The following is a 13,949-nucleotide window of genomic DNA, read 5'->3' as shown; positions in this document are numbered from 1 at the left end:
TTAATTGTGGCACTCAGGATCTTCGATCTTTATTGCAGCATGTGGGATCTAGTTCTCTGAGCAGGGGTCGAAACCAGGCCCCCTGCATCAGAAGCTCAGCGTCTTAGCCACTGAACCACCAGGGAAGTCCCTATTAGAAGATTCTTGAGACCAATACCTGCTTGGGGGGGAGGAAGGGAAGAAAGCAGGATTGAGCAGAATTTAGCTGTGATGCTGTCCTAACAGTGGCCTCGACCCCATGGAGAATGATGAAGATGGGTGTTTCCTTCAGAGTTGAGGCAAGAAGGCCAGGCCTTTGAACACTCCCCCACCGCCCCCAACAGATCTGATACATTGATGCTGGACTGTGGGCTGCCCCAGATGAGCAGGCAGTTCCCAGAGACAGCAGCCTGGGCTCCGCCACCACATTAGCACTCCCAGCAGCTAGGAGCTTTGGTGGGGAGGAGGCCATGGGTTCTTCAGCCCTGAGGGGAGATTTTGGTGGCTAACCAACAGTGTCCACCACGCGCCCAGCCAGAGAGCTGTTCATATTCATCCCTGCCTCTCCGATCCGTTTTGGCTGTGATTTGGCAGCAATCAGGGTTTTAGGACACGCTTTCTCATCCAAGCCTGAAGACCTGGCTCGGCCTGAAAGCCCCTGCCCCCCTCCTCGCCTGTGTAGCAGCGTCCACACGCTGAGCAGCTCGGCATCCGAGCCCAGGGACACTACCTGAAACGGCCACATCCTAGCCAAGAGAGGAAAGAGCAGCCGCGATGACAGTTCTTGCTATTCGATTCTCACCATTCGGGAGGCTCTGGCTGTGGCTGAGCAGAGCACATCCATGATCTCAGTCATGCCCACAACCCCCCACGAGTGGGGTCTGTTATGCGCTCCTCTGACCACAGAGGAAACAGGCTCCAGGACAGGAAGCTGCGCACCTGGCCTCTCAGACCTTTCTGGTGGAAAAGGGGCTGAGCTCTGAGACCCCAAAATCCAGGAGGCATGACTGTGCCAGGATATGGTTTGTAATAACTGTCTGAATAGATTCTGCCATTTGGCCTCCAGAGAGATACGAACACTCCCCATCCCACCAGCACTGCTTTAACCCTTTCCCTCCTAGAGTCAACACCTGCATGGGCCCGGGTGCTGCATCCTGCTGGGCAGCCTGGAGATCTGGGTGTTCTGGATGAGCCGCACACCCCCCCAGTCCTCCTCCAGTTTGATGGCCCCTTGCCACAAGGCCTGCTGGATGGTGTTGGCAAGGGTGTCAAAGGCCAGGTCCACATTGCAGTTACTTTTGGCGGAGGTCTCCATAAAGCCGATGCCCAAGGAGGCAGCCAGCTCCTCCGCCTCCTGGGTTGAGACACAACGGGCACTCTGCAGGTCACTCTTGTGGCCAATCAGCAGGAAGATCGCCTTGTCAGGGCCCTGAGTGGCCATGACCTCCTGATGCCAGTCTAGAATGTGTTCAAAGGACTTCCTGTTTGTCACATCAAAGACCAGCAGGACACCCACCACATTCCGGTAAAAGGACCTGGTGATGCACCTGGTGAAGGGAGTAAGGTGGGAGAGGGTTATGCCTTCAGCACACCGGGCCCTGCGTCCTCCTCCATCCAGTGACTGCCTCACACCCCAATTTCAGCTCATCTCACACTGCTCTCTGCTTCCCTTTTCCCCCCGGGTCTGTGTCTCTCCCAAGTTACTGTGTGTTCCTCAGTCAGGGAGCAGTTTGATTCCCATACTCTCCTGACCATTCCTGGAGAAAACCTGATGTTTTCCTGATTGCAGGTTTCCCCATTTCTCTCCCTGGCAAACTCCTACGCATCCTTCACAGCCAACACAAATTTCTCTTCTTTCCACTTCTCCCTGACACCTCCCTCTCTGCGCTTCTGTGGGCCCTCTCAGCACCCAGGTCATTCATCCCTCTAGGTTTCAGTGTCGAATATTCCACTGGGGCCGGCCGGGCCAGGTCTCAGGCATCAAGCTCAGGGGCTCAGCCCACCAGCTGTTATTTGTAGGATGAATGACTCAAGCGTGAAGGACCCGGGCCCGGGGCAGGGACCCCCAGATCCTACTTGGGCCACTGAGGGCGGTGACTCTGAAGGATCCCCATGGTCACCCCGCCCCAACCAGAAACCCCTCACCCCAAACCCTTCTCGTCCCTCCCCCGGCCCACCTTCCACCCACCGCGCACCTGAAGCGCTCCTGGCCCGCCGTGTCCCAGAGCTGCAGCTTGACGCGCGGCCCAGCCTGAAGCTGCACAGTGCGGGTATAGAACTCGACGCCCACCGTGGGCGCCGACTCGAGCTCCAGCTCGGGCTCGGGGATCCCGGGGGCGCCCCTCATGTAGCACCGCAGCAGCGACGTCTTGCCCACGGCCGCGTCCCCCAGCAGCGCGATCCGAAACTGGTAGCGGCAGCCCCCCGCCTCCATGGCCAGCGTGTCGCCTCCCGAGACCCGGCGGCCAACTGTGCGATCCTGCCTCCACCCCCACAGCCACGCCCCCGCCCCTGCAGCCACGCCCCCGCCCCGTCTCTGGGCCCCGCCCCCCGCCTCCAGGAGGCCCCAGAGACACCCAGACCCGGGCCTGGAGAACCTGGGGCGTCTTCAGCAACGCCGAACCGGATGCCGAGGAAGCCACTCGGCCCGGTGGAAACATCTGGACAAGTCACTTCCTTGCTCCGAGCCTCAGTTTTCTCCTCTGTAGAATGGAGATAATAATCTCTACCTCAAGGAAGAAGAGATTAAACTAGATAATGTGGGGAGGAGGGCTACAGAGGACCGATCACCACACCCAACCTGCACTGGCCTGAGACTAACAGCGCCAGAGCAACCACTTCGTTCACTCTTTGAGGTGGTTTCCCTTTGCAGCCCCAACTGTCTGTTAGTCCCCCCGTTGCGCCCCTGCTGCTGGACCTGGAGAAAGTTGATGGTTTATAGATGCACTTTTCTCACCCAGATGCCCCTTTCCTGGAGCCCTACTGGCCCTGGCCTAGAGCTTCCGGCTCAGTGTTCAGGTTCAACGGTTCAGCAGGCCCCACTGCTTCCCCGCTGCCTGCCTGTGCTGGGCCCCAGGGTCCAGAGAGAGACTTGGACACAGTCAGGTAGAGGGGGCAGGGTAGACAGACAACTGAGAGTACAGTTGGCTTGTGGACTGTACAACTAATGTTTATGAGATGAGATGGTCAGTTTCTTATGCTTTGGGACAGCAACCCTCTGAGAAGGCTATAGTGTGCCCATTTTAGAGTTCAGGAGACCGAGGCTCAGATGTGTGGCTTGTCACACATCTGACTTGTGTGGTTTACCCTTGATGCCAAAGAAGGGGACTGGAAAGCAATTTCCCAAAGGACCAGGACAAAGTGGGTTGGGGCAAGGGTAAGGCAGATGCTCCGGCATTCAAGACCTCCTCCACTCTTTCCAATCGGGTCTTCTGAACACCCAGGACATCAAGGCTCAAGGTTGGTCCCAAACAGCTTGTCTGCTGGTTTAATCCCACTAACCCACAGTGGGTGGATGTTGCAGTTTAACAGGTTGGCAGTGGGAAGCAGTTCTCACTAAGGCAAACCATCATACCATCACATTTCCTCCATATACAACCTGTGAGTAGATGTTGCACAGAGTCGGACATGACTGAAGCGACTTAGCAGCAGTAGCAGCAGCAACACAGTTAAGTAACCAGCCCAATATCACTCAGCACAGAAGACAAAGTAGTGGCCAAATTTGTTTCTGGCTGGACAATTTGGGGACCTGGGAAGGCCCAGGTTTCCTAAATAAATCAGTGAGAAGCCATTTTGTTAAGCCTCCTCGTAACTCTGCCCTTCGGTCACTTCACTAGCCTGAAGGGGCCCAAGTCTCTGCTCACCCCCACTCCAGGAGAGAAAGAGGAAAATCAGGTAGGGTGTGTATGTTGGGGGAGGACTCCTCCCTGCCAGTTCTGTCCAAACCAGGAGAGTCTGCCCCAGTGCCACCTGCCCCTCTGAGGTTTCCATCAGGATGTTCTCATCACCTTGCTCTGTTCAGCTGGAAAAACAGTTTCTGCATCAGGCCTGTGCAGAACCATTTCCCCCCATTCCACCCTCTCTCTTCTTTACCCACCACTGTTGCTCCAGCTGTGCAGAACATCTTTCCTCTTATTAGCCCAATGCCAAGAACACTCCCTTTCTGCTCTTCAAAGGGTAACTAACCCCAATTTTAGGCCTCAGGTTAGATCTGTGTCTTCAAGAAGCCCCTCATTGACTGGCTAGTGAGGTCACAGGCCCTTTTGTCCTTTGTGATGTCTGTCTCCCTTCTAGGCTCAGGCCCCTTGAGGACAAGGACCAGAGGCTGTATCCTCAGTGCTTGGCTCAGTAAATATTTATGGTTGTATGAATGAAAAAAAGTGGATGTGCTATTCATTTATTCATTCACTCATTATTCATTCAAATACCACAACAGAGTTGGACTCAGGGAGCCACGGGGTCAGAAAAGACCTCTTGGAAAAGCTGAAGCTGAAGCTGGGTCTCCAAGGACAGTGGAAGCTGGGGAGGTAAGCGAGGAAGGGTACTCAGGCAGAGGCAGTGGGTGAAGGCAGACAGGCATGGGACAGCTTGAAAGGGAGTCTGAACCCAGACATCCCAGAAGCCTCTGTGGTCAGCATGTGGGCAGAGTGCGCTGTCAGCATCAGACTCCTGAACTTCCCCTCCTGGATGTGCCTGCTGTGGGCTGGGTCACGCGTCTGCCCCTAACTGCACCTGGCGCTGGAATCCAGTTGTCAGCTGACTTTGTCATAAACTGCCTGTGTGACTCGCCAGGGGGCGAGCCCTTTCTCCTCCCCAGCCCTGCTTCCCTTCTGCGAAGTGAGACAAATCATGGTGTCCTCCTCTCAGGGCAGTCCTGGGGTAACTGTGTGTCATAGCAGGTGTATATTTGCGTTAGACTGATCTTAGTGTTTTCTTTTTCCTTTGTTTTATTTTGTAATTAATGAATCTTATAATTGGAATATAATTGCTTGACAGTGTTGTGTTTCTGCTGTGCAGCAAAGTGTATCAGTTCTGTGTATACATCTATGCCCTCCCTCCTCCATCTCACCCCTCTAGGTCATCACAGAGCAACCAGCTGAGCTCCCCGTGCTACACAGCAGGTTCCCACTGGCTATCAGATCTTAGTTTTATTTTATTTCTTTAATTTTTAAAATTTATTTATTTATTGGCTGCTCTGGGTCTCTGTTGCTGCTTGGGCTTTCTCTAGTTTCTGTGAGCAGGGACTACTCTTCGTTGCAGTGTGTGGGCTTCTCATTGGAGTGGTTTCTCTTGTTGCACACTATGGGTTCTAGGACGTGTGGACTTCAGCAGTTGTGCCACGGAGGCCTAGCTGCTCTGCCACATGTGGGATCCTCCTAGACCAGGGATCAGGTAATGAAAGCAAAGAGGAGGAGCCAAATCACCTGTGGCTTCAGAGGCCAACACATTTATTCCAAATGTGTTGAGAAGTCAGTGATTGTGGGGCAGGTGAATTACATGATTTGAATTTTCTCTTGCTTACTTCTTTGTTTTTAGCATCTTTATTAAAATGTAATTGATACAGAGTAAACTGCACATATTAAAAATGTACAATATGCATTTTGACATAAGTGTACATCCCCAAAGCCACCATAATTGAGATAATGAACATCTATTATTCTCAAAAGTTTCTCCATGTCCTTCTTTAATTCTTCTCTCCTGACCTCCTCTCCCAGACAACCACCAATCTGCTTTCTGCCACTAAAGATTAATTTGTATTTTCTAGAATCTTTATCATACAGCATATAGTCTGGCTTCCTTCACTCAACATGATAGTACTTCACTGTATTAACATACCACAATTTGTTTATCCAATCCTTGTTGAAGGACATTTGTGTTATATTCAGTCTTTGGCTATTACAAACACAACTGCTGTGAACATTCATATTCAAGTCTTCGTGTGGATGCATGCTTTCCATTTCTCTTGGGAAATACCTAGTACTGCAACGGCTGGGTCAGGTAGTAGGTGCATTTTTACTTATTTAAAAACTGCAAAATCGTTTTCCAAAGTGGTTGCACCATTTTACAGTCCTGAATATCGTATGAAATTTCCACGTGCTCTACTTGTCCGTCGTTGCTTGACTTTGTCAATCTTTTTAACTTTTTAACTTTTAGCCCTTCCACTGTGTTTGTAGTGTTATGATATTGAGCGTCATTCATGTGTTTATTTGCCATCTGTTTATCTTCTTTGGTGAGGTGTCTTTCAAATTTTGTGCCCCCCCCTTCTTTTCCCCCTTTTTAAAAATGGAGTGATTTTACTCTTTGCTGTTGAGTTTTAAGGGCCATTTATTTGCTTATAGGTTTCTCATCGTGGTGGCTTCTCTTGTTGCACAGCACAGGTTCTAGCTCAGGCTTCAGTAGCTGCAGCACGTGGGTTCCATAGGTGTGGCTCACACAGGTTTCAGAGCGCAGGCTCAGTAATTGTGGCCCACAGGCCTAGCTGTTCAGCGTCATGGGGGATCCTCCTGGACCAGGGACGGAATCCGTGTTCCCTGCACTGGCAGGCAGATTCCTAACCGCTGGACCACCAGGGTGGTTCCTTAAGAGTTCTTTATGTTTTAGATGCAAGACTCCTATTCAGTGCATGTTTTGCAACTATTCTCTCCCAATTTGTCTCTTATTAAAATATATAATGGAAATTTTAAAAAAATTATTTATTTGGCTGTCTGAATATTGGGCATCTCAGGTGGCTCAGTGGTAAAGAACCCATTTGCCAATATAGGAGATGCAGGAAACAGGGATTCAACCCTGGAGGACCACAGCAGCCCACTCTAGTGGCTCAGACTGTGGCTCAGATCATGACCTTATTGCCAAATTCAGACTTAAATTGAAGAAAGTGGGGAAAACCACTAGACCATTCGGGTATGACCTAAATCAAATCCCTTATGATTATACAGTGGAAGTGAGAAATAGATTTAAGGGCCTAGATCTGATAGATAGAGTGCCTGATGAACTATGGAATGAGGTTCGTGACATTGTACAGGAGACAGGGATCAACATCATCCCCATGGAAAAGAAATGCAAAAAAGCAAAATGGCTGTCTGAGGAGGCCTTACAAATAGCTGTGAAAAGAAGAGAAGTGAAAAGCAAAGGAGAAAAGGAAAGATATTCCCATTTGAATGTAGAGTTCCAAAGAATAGCAAGGAGAGAAGAAAGGCTTCCTCAGTGATCAATGCAAAGAAATAGAGGGAAACAACAGAATGGGAAAGACTAGAGATCTCTTCAAGAAAATTAGAGATACCAAGGGAACATTTCATGCAAAGATGGGCTCGATAAAGGACAGAAATGGTATGGACCTAACAGAAGCTGAAGATATTAAGAAGAGGTGGCAAGAATACCCAGAAGAATTGTACAAAAAAGAGCTTCACAACCCAGATAATCACGATGATGTGATCACTGACCTAGAGCCAGACATCCTGGAATGGGAAGTCAAGTGGGTCTTAGAAAGCATCACTAAGAACAAAGCTAGTGGAGGTGATGGAATTCCAGTTGAGCTATTCCAAATCCTGAAAGATGATGCTGTGAAAGTGCTGCACTCAATATGCCAGCACATTTGGAAAACTCAGGAAAACTCCAGGCCACAGGACTGGAAAAGGTCAGTTTTCATTCCAATCCCAAAGAAAGGCAATGCCAAAGAATGCTCAAACTACCGCACAATTGCACTCATCTCACACGCTAGTAAAGTAATGCTCAAAATTCTCCAAGCCAGGCTTCAGCAATACGTGAACCGTGAACTTCCTGATGTTCAAGCTGGTTTTAGAAAAGGCAGGGGAACCAGAGATCAAATTGCCAACATCCGCTGGATCATGGAAAAAGCAAGAGAGTTCCAGAAAAACATCTATTTCTGCTTTATTGACTGTGCCAAAGCCTTTGACTGTGTGGATCACAATAAACTGTGGACAATTCTGAAAGAGATGGGAATACCAGACCACCTGACCTGCCACTTGAGAAACCTGTATGCAGGTCAGGAAGCAACAGTTAGAACTGGACATGGAACAAAAGACTGGTTCCAAATAGGAAAAGGAGTATGTCAAGGCTGTATATTGTCACCCTGCTTATTTAACTTATATGCAGAGTACATCATGAGAAACGCTGGGCTGGAAGAAACACTAGCTAGAATCAAGATTGCTGGGAGAAATATCAATAACCTCAGATATGCAGATGACACCACCCTTATGGCAGAAAGTGAAGAGGAACTAAAAAGCCTCTTGATGAAAGTGAAAGAGGAGAGTGAAAAAGTTGGCTTAAAGCTCCACATTCAGAAAACGAAGATCATGGCATCTGGTCCCATCACTTCATGGCAAATAGATGGGGAAACAGTGGAAACAGTGTCAGACTTTATTTTGGGGGGCTCCAAAATCACTGCAGATGGTGACTGCAGCCATGAAATTAAAAGACACTTACTCCTTGGAAGGAAAGTTATGACCAAACTAGATAATATATGGAGAAGGCAATGGCACCCCAGTCCAGTACTCTTGCCTGGAAAATCCCATGGATGGAGGAGCCTGGTAAGCTGCAGTCCATGGGGTCGCACAGAGTCGGACATGACTGAGTGACTTCACTTTCCCTTTTCACTTTCATGCATTGGAGAAGGAAATGGCAACCCACTCCAGTGTTCTTGCCTGGAGAATCCCAGGCACGGGGAAGCCTGGTGGGCTGCTGTCTATGGGGTCGCAGAGAGTCGGACACGACTGAAGTGACTTAGCAGCAGCAGATAGTATATTGAAAAGCAGAGTTATTACTTTGCCAACAAAGGTCCGTCTAGTCAAGGCAATGGTTTTTCCAGTGGTCACGTATGGATGTGAGAGTTGGACTGTGAAGAAAGCTGAGCGCCAAAGAATTGATGCTTTTGAACTGTGGTGTTGGAGAAGACTCTTGAGAGTCCCTTGGACTGCAAGGAGATCCAACCAGTCCATTCTAAAGGAGATCAGTCTGGGTGTTCATTGGAAGGACTGATGCTGAAGCTGAAACTCCAGTACTTTGGCCACCTCATGCGAAGAGTTGACTCATTAGAAAAGACCCTGATGCTCGGAGGGATTGCGAGCAGGAGGAGAAGGGGATGACAGAGGATGAGATGGCTGGATGGCATCACTGACTCGATGGACATGAGTTTGAGTGAACTCCGGGAGTTGGTGATGGACAAGGAGGCCTGGCGTGCTATGATTCATGGGGTCACAAAGAGTCAGACACAACTGAGCGACTGAACTGAACTGATGGTGACTTATAGTATCCATCTTATTTCCTTTTATTAGGAATCTGGAGAAGGAAATGGCAACCCACTCCAGTGTTCTTGCCTGGAGAATCCTGTGGCCGGAGGACCCTGGTGGGCTGCCGTCTGTGGGGTCGCAGAGTCAGACACGACTGAAGCGACTGAGCATGCATGCATGCTAGTATTCTTGCCTGGAAAACCCCATGGACAGAGGAGCCTGGGTCAGAGCTGGTTGAGCGTGGACGCCTGGGTATTAGTTGCCACAGGTGGAATCTTTAGTTGCAGCATGTGGGATCTAGTTCCTTGACCCCGGATGGAAACTGGGGTCCCTGCATTCAGGTCTCAGAGTCCCACTACTTTTTTTTTTTTTTTTTTATGTTGATGCTTATTCATTCTATGGATAAAACTTGTATGTGGCACAGTGATTATGAGCGTGGCGTATGGGGTGAACCTCCTCATTTCACGTCTTAACTCGCTTGCTATCTGCGTAAGCCATTTCTGTTTCCTTATCTGTGAAAGAGGCATAATTGTAATTCCCATACACAGGGTTATTTTGAAAACTAGCTGAGATAATCGAGCATAATGTACTCAGTAAGCACTCAGTAGTTTTTTTTAATCTATTAGCCGAAGACATAAGCCCGAACAAACAATGCATTCTTTTAATGAGCTCTGTAATCAGTCACCTCTTCCTTTTGAAAAGGAAGCCCGCCCCCAGATCTCTCCGCCGAAATACTGCTCAGTCTTTGCTCCGCGACGTGCTCTCAGGCGGTTTGAACCAAAACCGCTGGCTCAGTTCACTGGGTTAAAGGTTAACTTCCCGATTTTGAAAGTCGGTGATATTTTTGAGATCCGTCCTGGGTTACTGGATGTTCACTAAGTGCTGAATGATGGCGGAGGAATCTCTTCGAATCCTGAAGAAATCACTTACACAAGGTTCCTCCAACCGAGTAAAAAGGGTCCCACACGACACGCGATTGGGACTGCGAGTCAGACACTCGGCCGCTCGCCAGAGGCGAGCGAACTACAACTCCCATCATTCCGCGCGGCGCGCTGCTCCAATCGTCAGGCACAACTGCGAGGGGCGGGGCCCATATAAACCCCTTCCTGTCTCACAAGCGTCCTTTTACCCGGCAGCCGCGCGTCGGTCGTCTTGTCCGTCTTGGGTTCTCTGTCTGCAGTGGTCCACACCCATCCTCCGCCATACCCGGCCTTAGCCTGGCTGCCACGGGCGCCGCACCTGCCGGGGCTGCCTCTAGAGGCGGCAAGATGTTGAGCGCGGCACGGAGGATCCAGGCCTACTGGCCTAGTCGGGCCGAGAGCCGGAAGGCCACGTGGTTCTCAGGCGCAGTGGAAGAAGCCGGACCCTGTGTGGGCCACGCCCTGCTCCACGCGCAGGCCTCGCGGCCCTGTGCTCCGGTGTGACGGGTGAGTAACATGGGCAGGCGGTCGGGTGTACGGCGTTTCTGGGACTGAGTGGTTTAAGTTAGGGGAGACCACGTGCTGGGGTCAGCCAGACCTTGAATAGGCCTGTGACAGTTGCTCCGTGACCTTGGGCATGTTAACTTACCTACCTTCTCCTAAATTATCTGGCTGCACAACACATGATAAGGAAGTCACCCTGGTGGATATAAGGATAAGGTTTTTTGGAGGACAGGCTATAGTCATTCAGATCCTATTTTGAACCCCAAGGTTGTCACTTTCTCCACTGATAGGGGACTTTGGCAAATAACAAGTCTAAATCTGATGTAAGACGGGGTTGAGGAAACGATCCTGTGAAGATAAAATGAGACAAACCACTGGCACATAGTAAAAGAAGGTGGTGATCAGAACCTATAGGATGTCTGTTCTCTTTTAGTTTCCAGAATGTCCCAGTAGATGAGTCCTGACACACAGGATTTAGGTGAGTCTGAGGGTTGCAGTGTTGGTTCTGCCCTGTGACCTAGGTTCCCCACCCGCCCCGCCCCCGTGGCCCTTATCGAAGCTGCAGCTGCTTCCATATAGCTGCTGTGGTCAAAAAGGAGCCCAAAGTGACAGTTTTCCTTGACGGTCGCCGTTCTGTTTGCTGTAACTGATCTGCAACATTTCTGGAAAAGACAGTTCCCATTGTACTTGCCATTTCTCAGGTACAACCAGAGACCTTTATTAAAACTGACAACGTTTTCAGAGGCTACCGGAAGTGTTCCATTGATGGGGTCATACATGCAAGAATAAGGCTTTTGAGAAGTGGCTGGCAGAGGCCAAGAACCAGTATGCAGATGCAGATATGGGTGGGTTAGATAGCTGTGCTGGGGAAATCCAGGGGCAAGTGGTGCAGATTGTGGTCATGCTTTGGGTCTTTGCCCTGAAAAGCTTAAGGCATCAGCCCAAAGGCAAGTCAAAAACCTTGTTCTGAAAACCAGATGAATGGAACAAGTAGGTCATTCAGGACAATGCTGTTCTCATTTTAGTTGTGCCAGAAGATTCCAGGATGACTGAAGCTAACCTTTCTGGTGAGTGAAGAGGACGTGACAGGGATGGAACGCAAGCCTCAGGACCCGGTAGGTTCTCTGTGAAGAGGTAATTTGGGAGCTGCCTGGGGGGTCAGTACAGCATGTTTCCAAGGGCTGTGGCTTGTTGTGGCCATGGGATCTCCAACTGCATGCGAGAGCAACGTGGAGAGACTTTGACAGCACAGGTCAGCGTAATACCTGCAGCTGCCACTCGCCTTTCCTATAATTTCTCAGGATTTGGGCTGGAAGTCTTCCACTTGAATCCGTGTTTCCATCAAAATCACATTCTGTGTACATTAGATTTTTGGTTAGAGCTTCCACACTCTTTTGCAGGTTGCCCCCCGTTTTTTAACTGGCAGTGCCTGACACTGAAGTAACTGAAAATACCACCTTGTCACTGGAGCCGTCCTTTAGAATAAGGTAAAGTTGGGTATTGGAGACAGGCTGACCCTCCAGTTCCCTTTCCCATCGGATCTAAACCCTGGTCTTGGTGGTCGTAAAAGGAGGAATAGCAGTACTGAAACTCTGCTCGTGGTGTGTGCTGTACAGCATGTGGGCTAGTTTCGGACAAGGTTGAATTCTCTTGGAACTTTTCTCCACCCCTTAAAATGGGATAATCTTAAACGGAGACTGTGTGAAACTGGCAGTTGTATAGTAATTGCTGGCTAATATCTTTGTATTTGGGAGGGATATACCAGTAGTTTTCTTGCTTCCTGATTGGTATTTTTCTCCCCCTAAGACCTGTTGCCAGTAAAGCTGTCTTCATCTGTGCGGATCTACAGAGTTGGGTGAGTTGAAATAGCTGAAGCTTTATCACAACTTCCTACTTAGCTTGTTAGGACTCTAAACAGTGTGGCCAATAGAGAGATACTCAGTGTGTAAAAGTCTTTATAATGTATCATTAACATCTGGCTTTCCTTGGAAGCTGTATTTATTGGCTATTCAGAACCAGATGACAAAAAATGTTTATTTTGTGACTCGGTCTGCTAGACTTGGCCTGCACCAAGGCCAAAGAGCACATCCAGAGAGTAGAATGCAGCAGCTTTAAGTCTCCACCTTGAGACTGAGGCCTGACTGCTGCTCATGCCCAGTGGTTTTGGGTAACCATGGAGCCACCCAGCCCTCTGAGTGGGAGACAGTTGGGTAGAAACAGGCAGTTCTGTCTAGCTCGGTATTTTTTTCACACTGTGACTGGTCTAGGATGAAACCTAATCTGAGTGGACATCTGTGGATGATAAATGCGGATATGGGACTGAGACCAGCTCTTAAGAAAACCTGGAGGGGCACTGATTAATTGGGGCGTTACTAACACACTGGCTTATACTTCCTTTTCAGGAGAGAACCAAAAAGGCAAATGAAGAGACCAGGGATGCATTCAGGTGGAAATCGCTGTTTTGTTTTTGGTGATGCTGCTACTTGGCATATAAATGACCAATAAAAGACTCATGGATGTATATTTGTGTCAGTTTCTTGATGTTTTCAATTTATTCCTTATTCTCATTTAAATATTCCTTAAAACCCAGGATGAATTAAGAGTCTCAATCTCTGACAATTGATCTCTCAGAAAGTGATAAAATGGATCAGTTCTATAATTGCAATTATATTACTCTTGCTGAGTGAGAATTCAGGCTGAGCCCAAGACTGGTGCTTAATGATCTTTAAAGGTTACATACTCTGCCACTCCTCAGGTCTACACATAAAAATAACTAGGGAAGCAATCCTTGGCATAATCCCAGGCATTTCAGGAGGGCCCTGGTAAATGGGATTTCCTATTTGGAAAATATAGCAGAGATGTGACAGTCATCAAGATCTGGTTTGGTGATGATTGATAATCTCACAGGCTAGCTTTCTGAATTACCATTTCCTATATGTAAATAAGACTCATGCATTTAGTTTAATAGTTTATGCACTTACTTTAGTTTTAACATTTTCTTAAGAGGCGAGATTGGCACATTCATGGCATCATCTTGTACCTAGAACAGTCCAGGCCCTTTTGGTCTAGAATAAGCTGGCTCCAACACTTTGACCTTCCCAGGTGGCACGGTAGTAAGAGAATTGGCCTGCCAGTACCAGAGGTGCTTTGCTGTCTGGGTGGGGAAAATCCCCTGAAAGAGGGAATGGCAATCTGCTCCAGTATTGCCTGAAAAATTTCATGGACAGCAAAGCCTAAACACTTCAACCATTCAAATTGAAATTTAAGTCGCTCATGGACTGTAGCCTCTCTGTTCATGGGA

At 48.9% G+C, this 13,949-nt stretch overlaps 1 protein-coding gene, 1 long non-coding RNA gene and 4 other non-coding genes across 7 annotated transcripts; 5 read left to right on the top strand and 1 right to left on the bottom strand.

Moving 5' to 3' along the window:
• Positions 1–987: 987 nt before the first annotated feature.
• On the bottom strand, positions 988–2,875 carry RAB42 (RAB42, member RAS oncogene family). The gene is made up of 2 exons (XM_086331852.1): positions 2,175–2,875; positions 988–1,526 (listed from the first exon to the last, which is right to left on the bottom strand). Exons 1-2 carry the CDS (start codon positions 2,411–2,413, stop codon positions 1,103–1,105), a joined length of 663 nt encoding a protein of 220 aa, XP_086187978.1. The 5' UTR covers positions 2,414–2,875; the 3' UTR covers positions 988–1,102.
• A 6,399-nt stretch (positions 2,876–9,274) lies between these two features.
• On the top strand, positions 9,275–13,169 carry LOC147377526 (uncharacterized). Of its 2 annotated transcripts, XR_015139075.1 has the most exons (6): positions 9,275–10,651; positions 11,082–11,126; positions 11,674–11,763; positions 12,049–12,135; positions 12,455–12,503; positions 13,051–13,169. It is a non-coding gene; the product is annotated as an uncharacterized LOC147377526 (long non-coding RNA). The 2 variants fall into 2 exon arrangements; XR_015139076.1 differs by lacking the exon at positions 11,082–11,126 and having other exon boundaries at positions 9,368–10,651.
• On the top strand, positions 11,191–11,325 carry LOC147377530 (small nucleolar RNA SNORA16B/SNORA16A family). Its single transcript, XR_015153750.1, has one exon. It is a non-coding gene; the product is annotated as a small nucleolar RNA SNORA16B/SNORA16A family (small nucleolar RNA).
• On the top strand, positions 11,813–11,943 carry LOC147377529 (small nucleolar RNA SNORA44). Its single transcript, XR_015153907.1, has one exon. It is a non-coding gene; the product is annotated as a small nucleolar RNA SNORA44 (small nucleolar RNA).
• LOC147377528 (small nucleolar RNA SNORA61) lies at positions 12,163–12,288 on the top strand. Its single transcript, XR_015153921.1, has one exon. It is a non-coding gene; the product is annotated as a small nucleolar RNA SNORA61 (small nucleolar RNA).
• On the top strand, positions 12,906–12,979 carry LOC147377527 (small nucleolar RNA SNORD99). The gene has a single exon (XR_015153687.1). It is a non-coding gene; the product is annotated as a small nucleolar RNA SNORD99 (small nucleolar RNA).
• Positions 13,170–13,949: the final 780 nt, after the last annotated feature.

The sequence above is a fragment of the Bos grunniens genome, chromosome 2 (assembly GCF_055505025.1).
Source record: "Bos grunniens cultivar Pamir isolate PY7600 chromosome 2, Bosgru_T2T1.0, whole genome shotgun sequence".
NCBI classification, from domain to species: Eukaryota; Metazoa; Chordata; class Mammalia; order Artiodactyla; family Bovidae; genus Bos; species Bos grunniens.
The sequence above is the reverse complement of the archived record's forward strand: the minus strand, read 5'-3'. Positions and strand labels throughout refer to the sequence as shown.

Coding starts and splice junctions, on each gene's coding strand:
- RAB42 (XM_086331852.1), bottom strand. CDS start 2,413: ATGGAGGCGGGGGGCTGCCGCTACCAGTTTCGGATCGCGCTGCTGGGG. Junction 1,527..2,174: donor GCGGGCCAGGAGCGCTTCAG/GTGCGCGGTGGG, acceptor TCCCTTCACCAG/GTGCATCACCAGGTCCTTTT.